The 23,514-nt window shown below is 48.2% G+C and overlaps 1 protein-coding gene across 10 annotated transcripts in view; it reads left to right on the plus strand.

Moving 5' to 3' along the window:
- The first annotated feature begins 781 nt into the window (after positions 1-781).
- The window catches only part of EHF (ETS homologous factor), a 40,147-nt gene continuing 17,414 nt past the window's right edge, over positions 782-23,514 (plus strand). Inside the window, exons 1-2 of one of the 10 annotated variants that reach the window (XM_008536092.2) lie at positions 782-1,031; positions 21,534-21,633. In XM_008536092.2, coding sequence (XP_008534314.1) covers positions 21,537-21,633 — 97 coding nt within the window. In that variant the 5' untranslated portion in view covers positions 782-1,031; positions 21,534-21,536. Of the gene's footprint in view, positions 1,032-3,594; positions 3,702-10,000; positions 10,102-11,166; positions 11,220-20,837; positions 20,970-21,533; positions 21,634-23,514 lie in introns of those variants that run through there. The other 9 variants (XM_008536097.2, XM_008536093.2, XM_008536095.2 and 6 more) reach the window with 9 other exon arrangements.

Below are 23,514 nucleotides of genomic sequence, written 5' to 3' on the forward strand. Positions count from 1 at the left end.
TTGAGATCCATGGATCCTTACCAGGATTCCACCTTCTTCTTACCCAGATTGTGATGCATGTCCAGTTTCAGCCTCTCCATCTTTCCCTCTCTAGCACCCGTAGGGAGTGTTGATAAATAGCAAAAAAGACCATGTACATCTCAAGAGGAAGTAAAGAAGCTGGACAACCCACCAACTGGATAGTCAGCCCTTGCATTGTTGAGAGTTGACTGTTCCACCTGAACAACTCCTGGGACCCTCCCTTCCAACCTTCTCCCAAGGCTGCTACCCGGGGTGAGTGGGGAGACTGACTTTTCAAAGTCCCTTGAAATTGCCAAGGGTCACTGACAAAGAGGTGATCATGCGGCCTGGTGAGAGAGCATGTGTTGCTGGCTACCTGGCCAGGAGCTCCTTCAGAACCTGGTAACTGCACAGCCAGGGCAAAGACCTTGACGCCAAAGCAGAGTGGACTAAATATAGATTAATACATGAGATAGAGATTTAAGAGGGCCCCTCTCCCCTCTACCGTCACCTCCTCCGGATGCGAACTCTGCTCACTTTGCATTTATATTTTCCCTTCCTGATGGTGTCTTTGGGGAGCACGCGTGGGCTTTTCACCTGAAACAGCCTCTAAGCTGAAAAGAACAGGCACCACCAAATCAATTCCTCATCCATTAACAGGTTGTCTCTGTTCTTGAGACAGGCATAACCTGGTTAGACCTGTTTTGTTTGAACACTAACGTGTGAGTTGGCCGCATGCAAATGAGCCAATGTTTGTAATCCTTCATTTTATTTTTTTAAAGGGCCCGGCAGCCAATCAGAAGAGGGGGAAGTGACTTAGGGAATTCCCGGTTGGTGGCTTATTGCTTAACATCCTACAAAATGACTTAAAATTATTGTCATATGCATTTATCTTCCCTCTGATGAGGGCTCAGAAGTGATAACACCCCTGGTTTCCGATCCCAGTGGGAGCTGGCGTGCGTGCTGCCTGCTGCCCCCCTCCATTAGCCACGGCTGTTGGATTTCCCACCCAGAATCTTTAGGTAAATGAGGTAAGTCCTTATTTTTAAACCTTCTTTTGAATCTGGAATTCAAACACCTGAATGGAAAGAGAAGGCTGCCTTGAATCGGGCGGATGAAAATAAAGCAGACTCCCTGAGGCAGCTGGCAGGAAGTGGCGCTCCCTCACCTGTGCCCAACTCCCTGGGTCTCCTTAGAACTTCATTCTGGAGGGCAGCCGGGCTACTCCAGATGGTACCTGTGGATTTCTTGTGTTGAGTCTGGACTTCCAGTCCCTGTGAATTTGGAAGCCCCCTGGTTTTCCTCTATCTGTGTGACAGAGCTGTTGCCCTGTTGAATTCTGAAACAAACAGGCAGTGAGAGAGAGGTGGCTCTGAGAGAGCTGGTGAAGTGATGGTTGGCTACATAGCTGTGGGGCTCAGAGCACATGTCCTCACTCTCTAGAGATGTCGCCTGTTGGTGATTTTTCTCACTCATTAGTTGTAGGGAAAGGCAGATTCATCTTCAGCATATTCTGGTGTTGAAAAATGACTGAAAACAGGCAAGGTGTGCGAATGCACACTGGAAAAAGTGGTCAGGCAGCCCAGGTGGGCAAGGGCATTGAGGAGAGCTGCCCACCTGAAAATGACTCTGTCCAGAAAAAAGGGAAAAAACCCATCAATTTTGGCAAAGAGTTTCAACATCTCGTAAGGGGACAAACTAACCATTTGTCTGTCCCATAATGGGATACTGTGACCAGACAGGCAGATGTGAGTCAGCAGCACCACATGCCTTCTAAGACTCTTTTGAGTTTGTTTGGACACCATGGAGATGGTCCCAGTGTGGACAGAACTGAGAACAGTGGGGAACTAATCTTGTAGGTAAATAACAGCCCCAAGCTGGAAAAGCGACATTTTCACCATCTGTCTTTGCCAAGCTTTAGCATACGCTCAGTACTGTGGGAACATGTGTGTTTTCAAGAGGAAGTGTAAGATTCTGTGAGTGTAAGTGGACGGGTTTCTCTGCTGGTTACCTGCACTGACCTTAGGTGCAGGGAGAAAGGCAGAGTTTGGATTCTGAGAACTTTCTGATGGAAGGTCTTGTTCAGGTATTGGTTCTGTGGGCATGAGAATGAGGATGTGTTCAGATGGAGCATTTCAACATGTAAAAGAGGACTTGGGGACCCTGAGCTTTCATATGCTGATTCCACTGAGGTCGAGGAAAGAGTCGATTTCCAACAGGAGACGTGAAGTCGCGTTAGTAGGAAGAACTTCATGGATAAGCGATACTATCAGAAAAGGCTCTTAAGAGATTTTAAGAATGACTTTAATAGCTGCATTTGGAGTTTTGCAGAAGCTCCACTAATCCTCTTTTTGAGACCTAGAATTCTGAGACTATGAAATTACTCATCAATTCCATCTTCTTCTAATCTGAAGTTGTAGGATCACGCCATTTGCACACCAATTGCTAATGGCTCATGGATAGATTTTAAAAACAATAATGAAACAAGACACGAGGATTGCTTGGAAGTCTGTGATAACATTTGAAAAAATAACAATTATAATGAAGACAATCCTTCTCCGTGTTGCCAAAGTATTTCACAGAGGCGTTTTAAAAGAAAGTAACTTTGAGGGAACAGCTGTGTTGTAAGTTCCCTCGCGTTACTGTTCAAGATGGTGGCATTAGCCAGGACTTTTCTAAGGCGGTTGTGTGTGTGTGTGTGCATTTGACCAGGCCCTCTATACACAAAAGATCTCAAATTCAATTCTAATTGTTCTTTTGTGTTAAAAAGAATCTATTTGTTAAATTAAAAAAATCCTTTTTTGATATTCTTTCCATTTTTTAATATATTCTGAGTTCCCCCAAATGGAACTGCTATGATCCTTTCTGGATCTCTGAGAAGCCTTACGTTCACACTTATGATTCCACGTTTATGTTCCCATTAATTTACCAACTTTACCCAGATCCTCTTTCAATATCTTTTTGACTCCTTGAGAGACTGAGACAAAATGGAAACTGAAAGGTTAAAATATTTACTCAACTGGATTCAATTAGCTGATTGGAAAGTGGGGGGAACTCACATCAGGTCTTCGGTCAGAATGTGAGTGCTTTGGGCCAAAGTTCACTCATAGGAAGTAGAAGTTAGCTTTCTGGAATCTTGTAATGTTTTACTTCCTCCTCATTGCCCCCTCTTCCCCAAATCAGGGAAATCTATCCCGGGGTTGTGCTCTGCAGAGCATCTTGATTTTCTGAAAGCCCAGTGTAAGTACCATGTTTAATGTTAAAGCATCAAGCACAGTCATAGAGGTTTGTACAAATCATTACAAAGTTATTCAGTGTTTCCCCCTCCTCCAGATGGAGTCATGCCTCAGTCCTCTCAAACAGATGTGATTTTCAAAGACATCTGGGAGATAGGGTGGGGTGGATACCAAGAATGCCATGATGGAACCTGCTAACACACTTGAGAAGCAATGCCACAGTTTTAAGGAACCAAATATAAAGTTGGAACCTGATTTTCGGTGACACCTTTGGCTGCCGTTTCAGCCCATTTCTCTTGTTAAGATCGCTCTCTGGCAGAATGGAAGTGACAATCATTTCTGTTGTGGGTGGGGCCCTGGTCGGGAGGCACGGACTTCACTGCAGGCTTGGTGTTCAGAGACCACACATTCTCACCCTGGCTTTGTTCCTGGGTAACTGACGGAGTGCGGTGGCTTTCAGCTTAGGTGAGCCGGATCTGTGGTGGGATTGTCATCTGGAGAGAGGCAGGAAGGCAGCCATATCTTGCCAGGGTTCTCTTAAATCTGTTGTTGAATAACTAAAGAGACAGGGAAGATAATAAACTTTATTTAACATTTTCTTATCTAATTTTGAACTGAGAACAGTGGAGAATTAATCTTCTTGTTGGTAAATAATAATGATTTCAAGTAATAGGATTTGTTCTAAGGAGCAGGCAATTATGCTCTTATTAGAAATATGTGACTATGACGTGTATTTAAATTGGACAGGATTTTAAAGGGCCAGACCATTAAGCTGTGCAGGAAACACTGCTGGGGGGAAAATGGCTCCCCACAGAAGCTAATATTAGGACGGGACATATGTTCAAGCCAAATGGCACTGATGTCAGGAAGCAGAGATGTGCTGGAGTAAAAACGTCTGTGGATCCCTCAGAGTTGATAAAAAATATATTGGTCTTCAGAGAAGAAAAAAAGGTATTTCTTTAAGACTCTTCCTGAAGAATTTCAGACTCACGCTTGGTAGTAGGAGCACAGCGTGCACAAGGCAGTGTGTAGGACAGTGCTGGGACTGGCAGCCACGAGGCCTGGTGTTCTAGCCCTGGCAAAGCTGTGTGCCCAGAGCAACACACTCTGCCTCTCTGGGCTTTACGAGTTTGAACCCGATCCTCTTTAAGATCCATTTCAACCCTCAGATTCTGATGACTGGGGGCGACCGGCTGTGCTTAGAGGTCAGCAGGTTTAGCTTGAATCTGTGACAGCTGAGAATAGGACGGGAGATGCCCTCCTAAGGACGAAACAGGAAAGATCAGTAGGAGCCCTTCAATGGCTTCCGTAGTGTCTTCAGAATGTTGGCTAATGGGTAGACCTTGTGGAGGTACTAAGATCGGATCCCTGGAGACTATTAGGGGTATTAGTGTCTGTTCCCATGACAACATCCCATCTTTATCAATTTGCCTCATGTGTCCAAAGTGGGTGAGAATGTAGAAATGGATGAAGCCGACTGTTCCGTGGCCACAGGGAGCAGTCAGTGTACACGAATAGGCACTCTTCATGACGTCTTCTCTAAGACACCAGCGTAGCCTGCTGAAGAGTGAACATTCAGGCACCCACAGAGTCTACTTGGTTTGTGTGGTGCTGATCAGCTTGCAGGGCTGATTGTCCACGAATTATTGGGTAGATTGGATGGCCGTGGACTCATTATTCCTAGAAGAAGTTCTGAGGGTTAATCAGAAGGGGAACATGGCTGCCGGCCCCAGGGCAGCCCAACCTGGCGACTCCGGTATTCCCAGAGGGCCTCAGCCTGTATCTGGAGAGCGGGAGCTGCAACAGGGTTGAGCGGGGTGGCCCATTTAAAGAGGCTCCGAGGATTTTAATTGGCCTTTTTTTAAAAGAGACATCCTGTAAAAATACTCCTTTGAAAATTGATTTCACTAGCGCCTGACCACACTCTGCCTTTGGTTTGTTTTATGGGGCTGGGCCCCTTGTTCTGGTTCATTGGATTCACATTATCTCTTCTCTTCCAGTCTCCCCCACATCCTGGCCTTCAGAGCCTCCTTCTCTTCCTTTCTCAGAAGGATCTTAATCATTATTAAGGGTATCTCACTGTTTATTTCAAATAGGGCCAGCGTAGGCGTATTCAAAACATACTTTCTGAAGAAAACAAAGCCAAAAATAAAAAGAAGCCCAAATGCCTATTATAATATTGTGATTATTGGACTGTTAGATCACCTTTTAACCCCACCATTTTAACATAACTACTTATTTTTACTTCTGTATGACCTTATCCAGATGCACACTTTCTTTGATGTTGTTGTAATTGTGGTGAACTTAAAATTTCATATTCTGTCACTTCCCCCTCACTCTATATCATAGACACACACACACACACAAAATCCTGGGGGCTGGAGCCTTGTTGGTTCAAATGTGGAGTTAAGAAATTTCAGTTGCCCTGCCAACCCTTTCTCAGCCTGCTGCAAACTTCCTCCAGAGTGCCCTTGAGTCTTTCTTGGAATAGAAAGAAGTCTTCTACTTTCGTATACGACAATGGAGCTTGGAGAATATGGCTGTCTCATAAAGGTCATTTTGGGATCCCTCTTAGGAACCTTTAAACAAAATTCCCTTGGGAGAGCTAATGATATATTCTGGTGGATGCGGTAGGTGGGGTCTGAAAGATGAAGGTATTTTCAGCCGTGTCTTCCTGGTGGCTACTGACAAGACTTGTTTTGTCTCTGCGGTGGGTTTTAGATTTGGCCCCAATTCAGCCTCTGTCTCAATTATGTCCAGTTAGAAAATCTTAGCGCACCTAACTCACCTTTCACCCATCTTAACTCCACTGACCAGAGGGCTGTGGGTTGAGAAACGCTGGTGAAGAGCAGACTTTGGCTGCTTATGTATCTGAAGGGGCAGGAGGCTATGAGTTTTTGTTGCCTGGAAGCAGCTGAATGTGGTGCAAAAAATACTGGGTTTAGAGTCAGAACAGCTGTGTTCAAATGTGACTCTGCTGCTGAGTAGCCAAGTGATTTTGGGTGAGTTATGTAAGCTCTAGAATCTCAGTTTCCTCATCTGGGAAATGGGGTTAATGACTTTTGCACCGGGCTGTCGTAAGGATTAAATTAGACAAAGAACCTGAAAGCAATGGGGCAAATGTTTGTGAATAAATGATTAGTAATTTGTGGAGTGGAAATTGAGGGTAAATCCCTAACATGGGTGTCTTCAGTGAGTGTCTGCTGTGTTGGAGTAGATGAATAGTTCTGGGATTTTGTTCTTCTAACGACTGACGTTGGTTCTATACTGTGACCCTGGGAAAGACACGCAACAGGGTTTTCCCTGGGGAAGGTGGGCAGCAGGGAGATGAGGTCGACCACGTCGACAGTGGACCTCCAGATTGAGCCTTGTCTTGAGCTGACTGCAAACTGCAACCCATGGGGGTTCCGTGGAAGACTTGGGGTGAGTACACAGCATCTTGATGCTGCCAGATAGGAGTCTCAGAAGAAACTGGTCTCCTCCAGGTAGTTCTGTGACTACTGCCAGCCCCTCACTCCAGATGTCCACTGACCACTGCAGCTAAGGCATTACCCTGGGCACTCTGGAGGTTTTGAAAAATATTCATACTTAACTTACTTTTCCAAGACACTGTCAGGTCTGCCTCCTGGTAAAGTGTTCAAGTGAGGCTTCTGGCCACGTAGACGTGGTTTCTAGAGTCTATTTGAGTTGAACAAGCTGTCTTTGCTATAAAACAGCACGGGTTCCTAACCCAGGATCCAAGGGTCTGTTGGTGTCCATGGAGAGAATTAAGGGGGTTTGTGAACTTGGATGTGAAGAAAGCACATTTTTATTTTCAGTAACCTAACATTCAGTAATGTTGAATCTAGAATTCAACATTTTCTTTCAATGCAAATATAGGCAAAACATCCACAGGAGCATTAGTTGTAACTGTGACTGTCACCAAGAAAAGTGACATTTTCATATCACATCACACTTGTTGCAGAATGTCTCAAAGTATCGATATTCCCCACTTCACTGATGTCATGGAGGGTATTAGATCTGCACTGGATATTCTTATCTGGTGTTAATAAAGAAGCACATATATTATTATGACATCACACACCTATTTTAAAAAGAATTTGATCATTGAATTTCAATATAAACTTCCCTTCTAATCTTTTGTAATTTAAAAACATTTTGAAGAGAGGCCCTTGGGCCTCACCAGATCGCAATATTGGTCCATGGTATAAATAAAAGGCTAAGAACCCCTAGTTTCTAGCATTTTCTCATTCAGGGTCAATGAAATGACCTCTGACCAGCATCAGCTAATAGATGGTCTCTGTCAAAAATAGGGCTCTGTGTTCTTCCCACTCATTGTTCCTGCTTAGGGGCAGCTTTGGAGTTGTGGAGGGACCTTGGCATGATGCAGATAATGACAATAATAATAATCGTAATAATGGTAATAATAGCTAACACTTGTTGAGTGCCTGCTGCAAGCCAGGAGCTATTACAGACAAGTTCAATGTCATATTTTGTTTAATGCTTCCAGCTACTTCAGGAGTCGTTCGTGGGGCAAAGACAGAAAATCCCCCTCACCCCCCAACCTTGGTGATAGACATCGGGGCAGGTGAAGGTAGAGGATGAGGCCGACCTCCTGGACAGGACCTGTGTCCTGGGTTCGCATCCTGTGCAGCAGCTCAGGGCCCCACACTTAGAGAGGCCCTGTGCTTTGAAAAAAATCCTTACTTGCTTATTTTGCCAAAACACCATAGGGTCTGCTTCTTGATAAATTGAACGTTCTCTGTGGCTGTCTTGAAATTCTTAACACGTTTTGAACAGGGGGCCCCACATTTTCTTTTATACCCTTCCCTGCAAATTCTGTAGCTGGGCCTACCCCCGGCTGTGGAGAAATGTTTGAATACATGACAACTCCCCATGCTGGAAGCAGCTGTGCAGAGCCCCTGCCCGTTGTCACCTTGCTCGCCCAGCTGACCTCGGGTGGAAAGCTGCGGCCTGTTGAGGAGGGATGTTGTTGCTTTTGAATTGGTGAGTTTTATAATTTTGTCTGAGCACCAAAGGTTTCCTCCGAAGCAACTGGAGGAATGGCTGAACAATCAGCTGAGTAATTGACTCCTTGGAAAACCTTTCTGGTAGGAGCTGCTTGCCTTGCTGATGGGTTTTTTCACTTTTCATTTTCCAGAGGGCTTACTCCATAGACCATTGAGCTAGGAGAAGCCTTGCAAAGTGCGCTCTGGAAGGGAAAAGGAGACCCAGGGTGCCAAGAGTCTCCCGTTCTAGCAGGAAGGTGCTGGAAAGGAACGCAGCCTTCCTGCCAACTGCCGTGTAATGATTATCTGTACAAAAGAAAACCCTACTTCTTCTAAAGAGGAGATCCTCTAACTTGTGAGAAAATTCAGACATTATTTGCTTCGTAAGCTGCAAAGATGATAACAGAATAAGCCGTATGAGGTGCTGTCTGTCTTTTACAGTTACGTTTTTACAAACTGTTCAAAGGTTTCAATCAGGGTCATGGATGCGGTGGGCGAGGGGGAGAACGTTCCTGGATTTGTTTGTCAGAGTGATGGAATTCTGGCTACTGGAATGACGCATCCACAGTCTTTCTCTTGTCGGTGTGCCGTCCACAGCACACTGCTCTGTTGTCAGGACCCACCGTGTGTGACGGCTCAGACCTCGGGTGCTGTTCCAAAGGGGCCACAGTTTCCCCTTAATTTTTCAACAGTTTTTCCTTGTTATTAACTCTGCTCTTTTATCATGGCTAATAAGTCTGAGGTGGCTTCAGGCAGCCAAGCCCAACCCCTGAGTCAATCTGGGCCTTTCAACAGGAAGCCAGACTGAAGTTTTGACGGACGGGTCTGAGAGGCCGTGAACTGGTGCTTCTGGAGCACCTGTGCTGACGTCCGCTGAAGGGAACTTTCCTATCAGGATTCAAGTGTGCTTAGTATGCCTCCTGCTCACATTTAGCGGGGAACTTACAGGAGCTATGCTTAAAGGATCTGAACTTTCAAAATAAAAGTATGAGGTCCTAGGAGATGTCCTCCTCTTTAGAAACACAAAGATCCACTTTCAAAGCTACGAAGAAGGATGTTGCTCTTCTCCCCCACCCGAGACATTTACTATAATGTATCCAGTCCATTTACTAGCTCTGTGTCTCTGAGTAAGTTGCTTAACTTCTCTGTGCCTCCTCATCTGTAAAATGAGGATAAAATAACCAATGTTGGGGGTTATTGCAAAGATTAAGTGAGATAATTTCATGCAAAGCCTAGCTCAATTCTTTGCACATCGTGAACACGCAAGAAATGTAAACCCTCCCCATCATCACAGTTTTGATGGTTGTTTTGTAATTACACAGTCTGTGAGATTCCAAATTGGTGTCTGTTGATCTTTCCGCGGCTGAATCATCTCGGTCTTTTCCTGGGAAGAAACTTGAGTCTCCAAATGGTCAAATCCATTGTCCCAGTCCATCCCAGCCCCTCCCTGGCTCCAGTCCCCGCTTCTCCCTCCCTCTACCCTTTCCGAATTCCTGTGCAGTTGGTCTTATTTATTTTTCAGTCAACTGAGGGTGTCATTAAGCCCTTTATTTTTCCGGCTGCCCGCTTCTGTGTGGAGGCACTTCTCTCCCTGCGCTGCTCAGACAAGAATGCCTGGGAACGCTCAGCCAGGCGTATCCCTCCGCGGTCGGAACACTCTGTTCTTTTTCTTTTTTTTTTTTTTAAAGATTTTATTTTTCTTTTTTCTCCCCAAAGCCCTCCAGTACATAGTTGTGGGTTTTTAGTTGTGGGTCCTTCTAGTTGTGGCATGTGGGACACCGCCTCAGCATGGCCTGATGAGCGGTGCCATGTCCGTGCCCAGGATCCGAACTGGCGAAACCCTGGTGACGCTAAAGGTCCGACATGAGGGAAAGCTGGGAGGGTGGGAGCCTGGGGAACGCTGCGCCTTGCCCGTGTCCGCTGATTTCTTCTCAAGGCTTAAAACGAGACAACAAGAGACTTCTGTGTGTGTGTGTGTGTTGAAGGCTGGGTGATGATGCCATTGCTTAATTGGTGTGGTCATGATCTCCACTCGAGTGATTTATTTAGCTCTTTGTGACCCTTTTTGGCTTGCGCTCATCACGTGATATTGACAAAGTGATGAGAAATGAGGGTATGATGATGCTTGCATTAATGCAGTAATCACACCTTGAACATCTGAGGTCCTTTCCACCTGGGACCCGGGACCTCAAGTCACTTGCCAGGACATGAGCGAGTATACCCAGCTTGCCCTTGAGGTAGGTGTGGAGCCTGCTGGGAAAACAGTGGTCCAGGGACTGAGGGCTTTCCAGTTATGCTTGCGGCCCAGGGCTGCACGTAGGATGTCTGTGAGAGAAGCTGGACTGAGATTCAGGCATGCTGAGTCTCTGCTTTTGGAGGTAACCCGTAGACCACACCTACTCCCTGAACCATATTGACTTTCGGAAGTCAACCGTCTGGAAGAGTATGGTTTGGGGTTTTGATCCTATCCCGGCAGCCCCTTCTCTGCCCTTGTTAATCTGATTCATGATCTCAACCTGGGCTGGCTGGAGGCTAGCCATGTCATTCTGTAGATCTTGGACACCTCTCAGTACCCTCACAGAGCCAGCCAATGGAAAAGTACAGTGTCTCCTGGCTTCTTGGCCCTGCCAGCTCTGGCTGGCTGATGGATACCTCCTTTTCTTCTGAGGGTGTGGGAGGGCAGCAACCAAACTGAAAGCACAGGTTTTTCTTTGGTTTTTATAGGAAAACAAATTGGCATGAACTCTCAGTCAAACCAGCTCAGGCTGTTTGGGCAGATGCCTTTCTTTGCTTTTTTCTGTTTATTTTCCAACAAATCAATGCTTAACTGCGTTGTTATCAGAGCAGAGAAACAGGTGCAAAAAAATAACTTTGCTGCCAACTCAAATGAGAAGGTAGAGCTTATACCCTCTGGGAGGTATTCAGAAGACAACAGAAGCCCCTGCCAGCAACTGAATTAACAGCTCTGTTGACGGTGGGTTTATGTTAACCTGCTCCTAACCCTCCAACACATAAACACACCATTGTCTCAGGGAGACGCGTTCCACCATCCAGACAAGCGACTGCTTTATTTTATCCTGAATGGAGGTTGGTTTTGGCTGAGGCTGCTTTGTGAAACCAAGGGGTATCACCCTGTCTGCCAATAGCGTGTCTCAGTAAGGGGGCTGCTGGAGAGAAGAGGATCAGTCTTGTGTTTAAATGTGGTCAAGTTCCTTCCAATACCAGAGCAGGTAACCTGGCTCTCTCTGCCCTTGTCCACTCTGCCCCCAGCAAGAGGGGGGGGAATGAGCTCAGATGACTTCGGAGTGACCATGGTGTTGGAAGTGGCGTCCTTGCTGGATAGTCTGTCAGGGCCAGGCAGCATCTGGGTTTTGTTCACTATGGTATCCCCAGCACTGAGCTAGAGCCCAGCGTCTAGTACACATTCAATAAGTACATATTAATTGGAGGGAATGAGTACATATTTTCACTGGCGGGACTAGCTTTTCTTGGTGATTGTTTCTCTCCACTGAAGGCTAAGACACCAATCTTCTTGGGTCTGAGGACTAAAATCCAGGGTGGTTAAGAAATCCTTTGAAGGGCTACGGTGGGGTGGGATTGGGTCAGGGGTGACTCAGCCAGCCATGAGATCTCTTGATGGACATAGTCAACACAAAATTCCTCTGCAAGTGCTGTGTCCTGAGGCTGGGTCGGTTTGCTCGACCTTCAGAGACTCACACTTGTAAGTGGCTGAGCGTTGTTTGAATGTTAAAAATTTCGTGGCGCTGAGCATTAGGAACTGCTCTATTTCAAGTTGGCAAATAATATAGGGATAGCGTCTCCACAGATGGATTGGAGCTTGAGTTCTCCAGACGGATTGTGTTGTCTCTGACTTTACAAGGATTTCTTAGAATTTGTGGGTGTTTTCTTCTAGGCTGATCTCTCCTGGAGTTAGTTATCTTGTTGTAGGAAATTGAGGGAAGGCAAGTAGGAAGTTCTCAATGTGAGAATGCTTACGGACTGGTTGAGGGAGGGTTTTAGAAATGTAGATTCTGAATCAGAGGTGTGGAGTGGGACCAGGTTAACCCCTCCCAGGTGATGATGATACAAGTGGTCCCTAGACCAAACTTTGAGAAACACCTATATGGCCTCTTCAGCCAAGGAGGGAAATAAACATGGTAAGAGGAATCCTGAATTCTCCAGTCCCCATAACTGGGCCTTTCTGACCTACAAAGACCTACAGTTGTAAAAAGGAGTGAGGCCTGGTTTTCTTGCTATACGTTCTTTACTTTATGATTATTTGGTTTTAGAATAGAGAGTGGGGATTAGCGGGGAGACAGATACTGAGGGTCAGGGTGGTGGGGAAAATGGTGAATTCTTCACTGCATGGCCAAACAGAGGTCCAGAACGACCCTGCTGGATTCAGCATGGTTCCTACTTCAGCGGCCGACGGAGAGGGCAGTGGGGCTCTCCCTGGTATCACTGTAGGGGAGCAAGGCGATGCCCATGCCCAGTAAGAGAGCAAGACCAGCGTCTCTCAGGCCTTCTCTCATAGGTTGAGTAAGCTTGTCTCCCAATTCTGACCCCACTACAAAGTTTTCTTTAAATATCAATCCAAAATGAGTGCAAGAGAGATTTTTTAAAGATGATGGTGTCCGTGGATCTGGAGGGATCAATGGATGGTCTTCAGAGGGCCTGGGGCTCACAAAACACGTGCAAAACCAAGAGTGGATGTGCATTTTTGGTAGGAGAGTTCTAGTTTCTGTTGAGGTCTCAAAAGGCTCTGTGACCTTTTAAGATTCAAAGCTTCCCTATTCTTAGTTTGTCATATCTGAATGGGATTGATAAAGGCCCCGGGGGTCATGTAAGGAAATCTTGGCTTTTGATCAAATTTGGTGGCTGTCTGCTGTCCGTGTCTGTGTCTTGTCTGGGTCTGGCACCAAGAATGATAAAGATCAGCATAATATGTACATTTCCAAGTGGCTTATTGTCAGAAAAAGTGTATCTACAACGGGTCAACACTTGGCCTTCCAATACTGCATCATGGCTCGTGAAATGTCATGAAAGCCCAGGATAGCACCTCAGATGTTGCTCCTGGGAACGTGAAATGTCTGTTTCAAAACACACTGTGAGGGTAAGAAATTACCTGTGATGTAATCCCGAGAGGATCCAATACATTCCCCAAGCTGGATTCACATTTTGATTCATTTGAAAAACAGGAATTATTGTCTGCGTTACGTTCAGTTAGATTTCCCATGTATGTGAATTTGCCTTTCTCCTGCTGGGAGTAGGTCTACTGAAATGACAGTCATATTGAAACAGGAAGTCAGTAAGCCATTGCAACATCCTTAGGGCAAACACTGTGAATCCACCTGCTGGTAACTTTGATTAAGGACCGAGAATGGTCTGGATATCCCTGTCATCCCCAAAGTAATTATTTAAAATGTCTAATTGCTCCTCTGGCGGGACGAGTAAAAATACCCACAAGGCAGGCAGTTCCGTGGTGGTTTGGGGATGATGTGGTTGAATGAACAAAGGAACCGGGCAGAAGGCAGACCATGGCTCTGACTCTCGGTGCCCTGGGGCTGGGGATGCAGAAGGTAGGCACAGACTCTGCTTAGGGTCTCTCTGTGGCCCTGACAGCCCCCAGGGCATCTTCACCCTCACAGCAGGAGCAAACCATGTTTTGTGGCCTGAGGTCTAATTCGGATGAAGCATAAATAATTGTAGACCAGTTTGTTTCTAAAACATATATTAAAAAAAAAAACTTCATTGAGTCACAGGGAGAAAATTTATATTATATATGTATGGGTGCGTATCTATGTGTATATACATATATATGTATGTGTACATATATTATATACACATAGATCTGTTTTAGTGGCTAAAAGAGCATCATGGATAAAACTGGTCCAGCTTTTGAATCACTAACATATTCCTACCTGAGCATATCTTCTAAGTGGCAAAATGAAGGCTATTCTTTCCTCCTCAAAGGAGCTCTTGGATACACTGGGGAGGGGCGGCCTCAGGTTGCTCTGGCAAAGAAGGGAAGGGTCTCAATTTAGGTCCCTAAGTTCCCAGGGTTTCTTGCTGGACAGTCCGATTTTGACTTCTCTTCCAGCTCCAATTCTTGCTAAGCTATGTGACCTTGAACAAGTTACCTAACTTCTCTGAGCCTTAGATAGGCCATCTGTGAAATGACATAATGCCTTATAGAGTTATTGTGAGTATTGACTGAGATAATGCATTTAAAACTATTAGCACAGAGCCAGCACATTTCAAAGGTTCAATAAGCCCTAGATACTATAGTATAGTTATTATTATTATTATTATTTTTTGGCATTAGGTCCTGGGTCTCAGCAGACCCACCGTGGAGCGAAGACGAGCTTCCCTCCAGCTGACAGGTGCAAGCTGGGCTGCGTTTGTCTCCGCTGGCAGGTCCGTCTTTCTCTTTAAGAAGAGAGGCGAGTTGAGCTGCCCGCCTTTGCTGGATCCTGAGCCTGGGTGGGTGTCCCGGGCCCTGGCGTGCACGGCTCCAGCTCCCCACCAGAGTCCCAGGGGCGCCTCCTTCCCCTCGCTTCTTTGTCCCTATCGGCTCAAGTCCCAGACCCTGCTCTTTGCAGGAATGGAGCATTCCTGGTGCTGAGGGGCCCTGTAGATAGAGAAACCCTCTGACCACACTCTGCCAGGAGCTCCCATTTCAGACGTGCTGCTCTCCTTTGCACCTGCAAACCACCGTGGGTTGTGGGAGTGCACTGCCAGGGCGGTACCCAGAGCCTGCAGAGAGTGCCCTCCCACTGCCCCTGGCGGCCGGGCACAGGGCGTCTGCGGGGGGGAAGGGGGGCAGGAGGGATGACTTTCAGATCCTCGAGCAGGACCATGCCCAGAGGGCGCAGCACGGCTTCTGTGACAGGGACTGAGAGATGCTGGTCACAGCTCAGCCTAACAGCGCGAACACACAGCAGCCCAGAATGGGGGTGGGGAGGCAGGAAATTCAGCCCTAGGCTCGCCTGTGCCAGCTAGCCGGGATTGCAGAATATCGAGTAGACGGTAGAGGGTAGAGGTCTTGCTTGAAATAAACTTGGTCCTCCACTTCCTCCTTGGAGATTGAGCAAAATAATAGTAACATAATAAATAACAATTACTATTATTATAAAAACCAGCTAACGTTTACCAAGAACTTACTGTGTGTCAAACGCTTTTCTAATCATTTTACAAGTGTCATCTCATTTTGTCTTTCAACCACCCTTTTCATATCATCCCCATTTTATAAATGAGGAACACGAGGGCTAGAGAAGTCGAATTCCTCGCCCACGCTTGCCCCATCAGCACACAGGCACAGCTGGGATTCAAACTGTGGCTGTCTGACTCCAGAGCCTGGAGCTCCCAACCATTACACTATCCTGCCTCTGAAGGGTCTACCCCCACCCCAAGGATGCCCCCGAAGCCAGCCAACACAGTTGAGCAACCCGGGGGCAGACCCTATAATAATAGCTAAGATTTCTTGGGCACTTGCTGAGTACGAGCTATGTGAGGAATTCACAAATAGTTGCATTTAATCTGAACATCAACTCCGTTTTTTGTCATATGGGGAAACTGAGGCTTTAGAGAGGATTGTATTTCCCCAGGGTCCACACAGCCCGCCAAGGGGCACAATCAAGATTTCAATCCTCGCCATCTGAGTGATGACCTCTTACTCTTAAGAGCTGCCCTCACGAGACAGAGCAAGTTGGGGCTGGGTTTGGAGCTCCTCACACCTTGAAGATGTCCTTTCAACTCAGATGGAGTGAGATCCAGTCGCTGTGGCTGGGCCTCGTGCTCTCTCGTTTGTGCCACTGAGAGGCCCCCGAAATGTGGGATTCTTAAACTTCACGATCAGGCCAAGTGCTCCGCGGCCCCCCATCCCAACTATGCATGGTGCTGGTTGAGCTGGCGGTGCTGGGAGGAATCCAGCCTCAGTGACGGCCTGGAGGAGGCGTGGGCTCAGGGACGGTCCAAGCCCTTAGCAACTTAGGGGGCTGTGGGAGCTGCTGTTTCACCTGAAACTGCCCGTTAACAAAATGGGAAACAGAGAGTGACCTGTCTCTCCCGCCACGACAGGCTGTGGCCACCCCAGCACAACACAGTGCTGCAAAAATGGGTTTCGGATTGGCCAAACCCTAGGGACCCATCCTTTGCTAGGAAGTTGCTGCCTAAGGTCAAACAGGCCCTGGCTGGCAGCCTGGTGTGGGGTTCCTGTCGCGTCCCGTGGCCTGCTGTGTAGCCTGCTGGGTAGCCTGCCGGGCTCCCCCTCTTCAGATAAGGAGCAGACTTCTGTCTCCAGAGCTGTTGGGCTTAGAAACGAAGTCTTGGGCGCGTGTGAAAGCCTGGACAATCAACGGCCCGGAGTCCAATACAGTTCCTCCGATGTTCCGACACACGAAGGGAGGATCAGAGAATGTAGATGAAAGCATTCCTGGATAATCCACAGTTCACCACTCTTTGGGTTTGAAATAAAGTGTATAGATTTTTTTGTGTGTGTGCAGGGTTTTTTTTTTTTTTTGAGGAAGATTAGCCCTGAGCTAACATCTGCTACCAATCTCCCTCTTTTTGCTGAGGAAGACTGGCTCTGAGCTAACATCCGTGCCCATCTTCCTCTCCTTTATATGTGGGACGCCTACCACAGCATGGCGTGCCAAGCGGTGCCATGTCTGCACCCGGGATCCGAACCAGCGAACCCCAGGCTGCTGAAGCGGAACATGAGAACTTAACCACTACATCACCGGGCCGGCCCTGTGTGTGCAGTTTTTAATAGCCCAAGTAACAGCTCACACTGTATTCCCAGAATATGTACCACCTGGGAAAAGACAAAGTTGGCCCCGATACCCGGCACATTTTCTTCAACCTCCACATTGGAGGCAATTACTCTGCGTGTACTGGGCACCGTGCTGGGGGCTTTACAGCTGCTTAGCTCATTTAGTCCTCCAGCAAGCCTAGGCTAGGTGCTAACGCCATGCCAGTTTCCCAGGACAGGACATAGCAGCTCAGAGAGGTTAGGGGACAGCCCCAGGTCACCACACCAGCAAAATCAAAGGCTGAGCTGTGGCCTCCACAGGCTCCACTTCTAACCGGTGTCCTCAACTGGGGCGACCTGGCCCTAGGGGACATTTTGGGGGGTAGGTTGCTGCTGGCATCTGGTGGCTAGAGGCCAGGGTTGTGGCTGAACATCTGCGACGCAGGGACAGTCCCCCCAGCAAGAAGCATCTCAGCCCAAACTGTCAGTCGTTCAGCGGTGGAGAGACTGTGCTTTTCATCTGGCCCGAGCGGCTGAGCGTCACCCGCAGAATCCTCCGTGAGCTGGAGACGAAGATGAGCAAGGCCTTTCCCAGCTCGCTGTTCACTCGAAGGCGCAACCATTCTTACTTGGGCTCTGAATTCGATTTTAGTCCTGGAAGAAGTAAAGTGTGCCAGATAGAGAAACTCCTGAGAACTGATGTTGAAAGAAAGAAAAGGAAGCCGAGTTTTACTGAGGGCACGTGTGCTGGCGCCAGATGCGGCACCTTTAAATCCACGATAGTATTAGGTTGGAGGAATCGACGTCCTCTGCCCCCAATTCCCAATTTGAAACCAGTGAAGAAACTGAGGCTCAGAGAGGTTAATATACGCAAGGCTACACGGCACAAAGACCCTGGATTCTAACCCAGGCCTCAGGCTCCAGTCCACTTCACATACTTGAAATATGTATCCAGGAAATAATGACAGCGATGCCAGAGGAGAAGTAGGAAGCCCAATGAGGAGCATGAAATAATCCTCCTGCTTTTCAATGAAAAGGAGCGCTGCGTGCCGTAGAAAGTCTATATTAGCGCACATGTGGGGGAGTTGGTCACAATAATGCTTTTCTTTACAATTCTAAGGCACTTTTCTTATTATCTGATCTTCTCAAGAGTCTTATGAAGCTGTTGGGGGGGGGGACGGTGCGCAAATGTCCTCCTTTGACACCTGAAGGAGTGGGCCTCAGAGGACTGGGGACAGGCTTTGGGCCTTCTGGGCCCACCCTGAGGCACCATCCACGCAGCGCCACGCTGGGCTGGAGACGCTGACCTTCTTTCCACACAAGCCTGGGTGAGCTCGGCGAACTCTGACTCACTGAGGGTTGAGCCGCATACACTCTTTTATGAGTGGTGGCCACTTACTGTGCCCTGCAAAAGGGCGCCTCGCCGTGCTGAATGCTCTCCCTACAAAGGGGGTGTCAGCGGGGAGCACGTTCCTGCACGCAGGCCAGCCTCTTGGGGGCCCAGTGGCGAAGGGGCAGCTGTGACCTCGTAGGCCTGAAGGCTTCTCTGTGGTTGAGGGTAGTTCTGGATGCCCCCAGGAGGTTATGGTGAGAAATGATGTCTGCACTGAGGAAAGGGGCTTGTGAGCACTGGTCACAAGCGGAGAATTGGCCCACATGGTCCTGTGACATCGATCGAATTCTTTTTTACTGCCCACTGAGCTCTCTACACGCATGACCTCATTAGATTCTCACAGCCCTTTGAGTTTGGGGCCGTTCCCATTTTACAGGTGCGGAAAGTGAGGATCAGAAAGTTGTTGGCCAGACAGCCTTGGAACTTGCTCGCGCAGTGGGCATGGCAGCTGGGATGCGAGCGCGCCTCTCCCCAGCTCCGAGGCCACTGTGCTGAGCCTGCACACGGCCCTGTCTTCTGGTTTTTGGAAGTGGTGAGCAGAAGCCGGGAGCTGACTGAGAAGGTAGCTCATGGCTGGCCCAGGCCGGTCTTCCTTCCACGGAAACGGCCACTTTGAAACAGTCCTGCAGGCAAATCCTTGTGAAAGAATTTCAGGGAAGTCTTGCCCGCCTACCCCCCCACCCTCCCCCAGCCTGAGGGCCCATCCCTCTGCACAGATGGGCTGGGCTCTGAGCTTCAGCCTTTTCGGGGTTAAACAGTAACCTTTCTACTGCTTGTGATTGAGCAAATGCTGGCAAGGAGCAAGCCCAGCCTTGAGCAAACAGGAGACTGGCCGTACTCCCTCCCTCCCCCAGCCACCCCTCTGGGGATGTGGAGTTCTCCTTTGCCTTGAAGTCCCCTGTCTGATTTCTTAGCTTCGGGCAATTGCTCTAGAAAGCTGGATGGGAAAAGGCTCGGTTATTGTGAAAAAGAGAGCAAGGTTTGGCTTGAGTTGTTCTTCCTTCTCTGAGGGTGAGAATCAAAGAGGTGTCTGGAAGGAAACTTAAGAATCAATTTGGTCCCCTTTAAATTTTCGCCTGGGGAAACCGAGGCCCATGGTTGTTTCCAGTTCGGGTTATCCACAAGGTAGTGACTCTCCTCAATATAACACCTGCTATGCACTCGCATCCTACTTTGTGCCAAGTGCTCAAGGTGTAGAAACTCATTTAATCTCCAGCCAAGGCACCTGGTAGGTCTGGCGATCTGCATTGTGCAGTGTGCGTATGAGGGAACTGTGCTCAGAGAGGTTAGTGACTCGTCTGGGTTCCTACTCACCTGAGCCAGTAAGTGGGAGAGCTTGGAATCAACCCCAGTGCTTTCTGGCTTCAAAACTCTTCCCCATGGTGCCACCACAGAGACCCCAGTGCTCCCGTCTTCCCGCGTGGTGGTCTGTTATGATGCTCATCATTCCAATCCTGTCTTTCCTCCTCCACCTTCCACGCAGGCTGGATTCAGACCTAATTATTTGCCAAACAACCATGATGATGACGATGATGTTAATAATCACTGTAAATGCTCCTGTCTAGCCTAGTTCAATTCTTAATCTCCACTCTCTCCCCGGTACCTAGAACAGTGCCCAGCTCACTGTAGGGCTTGTAAATCTTTGTTGAATACATGAAAACCTGAATGAATATCTGTGCCTTCCCCACACCTCTCTTCTCCCTGCTCAGGCCCCACACAGAGCCAGAGGAGCGGTAGCTAAATCAGAGGAAGGGTTTTAAAGCCTGCAACTGCTCTGGGTAATTTCAATCCTGGGGACATTGGTGACACCTGAGGATGCAAGTTTTCTGCAAAACAGGCAGAAAAATTTTCATGATCTGCTGCTATAAAGCTGGCTTCCCCTCCCCACCCCGACATTTCGAAAGAGCAAGTTACCTTTCAAGACGGTGGGTAATGCTCAGGTGCCTTCTGAAACAGGCTGCTCTTCTTTCGAACGATTGAACATACTTCTGGGGCTTGAGTCTGAAAGGTGGGGAGAGCCCAGCTGGAGGGTAGGAATATTACAGATGGTGGAGGATTGAAGCGAATACCTTTGAAGTATAAAATTTTTATGTTGGGCCTAGTCGTTACATTTTGGCGTGCTCTGCTCTGGCAGCCCTGATTCAGTTCCCAGGTGCTGAACCACACCACTCGTCTGTCAGTAGCCATGCTGTGGCGATGGCTCACGTAGAAGAAATAGAAGGACCTACAACTAGAATATACAACTATGTACTGGGGCTTTGGGAAGAAAAAAAAAGAGAGGAAGATTAGCAACAGATGGTAGCTCAGGGAGACACTTTCCCAGGAAAAAGAAAAATCCAAACAGGCCTGTGGAAGAAAGTCTCCTCTCCCGGGTTCTACACTGAGAAAGCGAGCTTCAGACTGAGACAGGCACCTTTTGGTCAGCTCGAGGCTTGTGCTTTCCCCAGGTCTCTGAAAAGAGTGGGAAAGCTGGTCCGAATTTTCACCGGGAGGGATGAGAAGAGGCAGTGTCTTGTCAGAGAAAGCAAGTGACTCCTGATATTATCACGGAGCCAAATCCTTGGGGAGCTCTGGCTCAGGTACGACCCAGGGCCTCTGACATCAGCGCGTCCCGAGGCAGGTATCTGTGCTGAGCGCTCGCTGGGTGCCTGGTGCGGGTTGCTTGCGTGTGTTGGGACGCGAGCACGGCTGGGTTCTGCTCAGGGTTCCTGCACTGGGGGCCAGGCCCAGGCTGCCAGCTTGGATTAGTGTTGACTGCAATTCCACTTTAAATGAAGGCTTCTAGGCATTTTCGCTTTTGTAAAAGAAAAAAAAAAAGAAAAAAACACAAACGTGGCTGCTGGCCAGACTCGCCCTGTGAGCAGGTACTGCATTTTCCTCCCGCTTCATTCCCGATCAGAGATTATTCATTTATGAATGGGTGGCTGTAAAAACTTGCCTCATACATATGAAAATTGAACCTGGAAATTTTTAATTGCCAGGGAGTTTTGCTTTTACTGAAAGGGCTGTGGCAACATGCTTTGGAGGCAGTGGTCGGAAGGACACGTTCTTGTTTTCTTCCTAAATTAACTCCGTAATTTGTGCTCTCAAGTGACGTTTGTCCAGGAGGCACTGACTGAACAAGCTCTTTGATTCCCTCACAGATCATGATTCTGGAAGGAAGTGGGGTAATGAATCTCAACCCCGGCAACAACCTCCTCCACCAGCAGCCGTCCTGGACAGACAGCTACCCCACGTGCAATGGTAAGGAGGCCGGGCGCTGTCAGGGTCACCCACCATGGGGATTCCTTCTTTGCTTTAATCAGGCTTCATTTCCCAAGTTACTGTCTGAAAAACATAGGTTTTATTCAGCAGAGGGAGTGAGGACCAGGAGGAAGGAGAAAGCTTCACACTGGAGGTCCCTGCAGCCCCCAGAGAGCCAGACAGAAGCCCCTGTGAGATGTTCCATTGTTTCCCCCCAGTGTTCAAGGTTCTGGGTTGGCAGCCTGGCAGAGAGCGGGGTAGAAGAGATATGCAAAGGGAAGGCCACCTGTTGAAGCTTCTAACAGTGTCTGGCTGGGCTATCAAGACAGGAGAGGAGAGGAAGGGGTGTGTGTGTGTGTGTGTGTGTGTGTCGCATGGAAGCATGGAAGTTAAGGAGGAGATCAACAGCAGTTGACCTTTCTACTTCATCTTCCTGTGACTTCCCTTTGTAAGGGGAGAGGAGATTGGTTAGGAGACCACGTGCCCTCTTTTAGTGCTTTCATCCAGAACCTCCTGATTAGCAGAGGGAAGGGCCCGGTGGTGGGGCTTATAGAGGGTTTGGTGATCAAGCCCGTGGCTTACTGTTGAAGCTGAACTGAACAAAGTCGTTGCTGAATCAGGGCCCCACACCCCACTGTGAAGGCATTCAGTTTAGGCAGATTGCTGTGCATCTAACTGCTGTGGATTTAAGGAGCTCTGGGCCTTACCCCTCCCCACTCCCGCTGCCAACCTCCCCGCTGGAGACTCTGCTGCTCTCGCTTCCCTTGGAGAATGGAAATGCCCTGTTGGTGAACAGAGTCTGAGAAGCAGGAGTGGGAGGATGACGGAAGGTTTATATTGTCCAGCGAGCAGCCGGCCCACGTGCAGCTCCACCCCTTCCAAGCTGGACCCCAGCCAAGCATAGCTGCAGGTGGGAACAGGTGACCTTCCTTTATTTGAAGGTCCCACCAAACTGCTGCCCTTTCTGGGCAGTGACAGTTTCTGTTTCAGGCCTCAGACTCCCCATGCGCACCTCAAAGGAGGATTCCAAATAGGGCAGGAAGGTTCTTCAGACTAGAAAGTCTTTGGCATCCGCAGGCCCCTGGACCCTGGATTAAGGCAGCATTCCTCCCGTCTGCTTTGGAGAAGGCTGGGGCAGCGAGCTGCACAAGGAGCAGAATTTAGGCACACTTTTACTTCTTAACTTCCAGAGGCCCCAAAGAAGGCCCCGCTCCTGGTGATGACTGATGGGGTAGGGCAGGTCAGTTGCATGACAGAGAAGAGAGGAACTCATAGGATTTTCAGTGTTCCTCCTGCGACTTCAGGAATCTGAAGTGTCCCCTGGCTGGTGGGGAGAACCCCCAGTCTACTTCAGACACAGTCTCCTGGCTCTCCCAAGCGCTAACAGGATGCGCTGTCAAGAACTAGCCTATGACCTAGGTCGCGCAAAGTTGAGAGAAGAAATTACCCCAGGCCTGGTGTCCAATGGTTGAGAGCTGTGGCTTCACAGTTGCGAACCCAGAGCAGCACCGTCATAGCAACACAATTATTTTAGAAAAATGAACAAAGACTCAGGGAGCCACAAAAAATATCTCTCATCCTTGGGGCACCCAAAAATTGGGGGGAAATGGAAACATCCAGTCTAAGCTCTCTGTGTTTGCATGTTTGGGAAGACTTCTCTGTAATTAAGTTTTAGACTAGATTTTTCCAATCTTTGCCCCCATTCCCCTCCACGATTGGCTGAAAGTTATGGGCTGCTCCCTCTGGCTGTGAGATATGAGGAGTAAAGCACGTACTGTGAGTGGTAGGTATTACTCAAGGCAGTCACCTTTGTGCCTAAATGGTCTCGGCCTCCTGTTCTTTGCGCTCCTGAGGATGGATTCTGAGAGGTGGGGAAAAGTG

Source organism: Equus przewalskii, chromosome 11, assembly GCF_037783145.1.
Source record: "Equus przewalskii isolate Varuska chromosome 11, EquPr2, whole genome shotgun sequence".
NCBI classification, from domain to species: domain Eukaryota; kingdom Metazoa; phylum Chordata; class Mammalia; order Perissodactyla; family Equidae; genus Equus; species Equus przewalskii.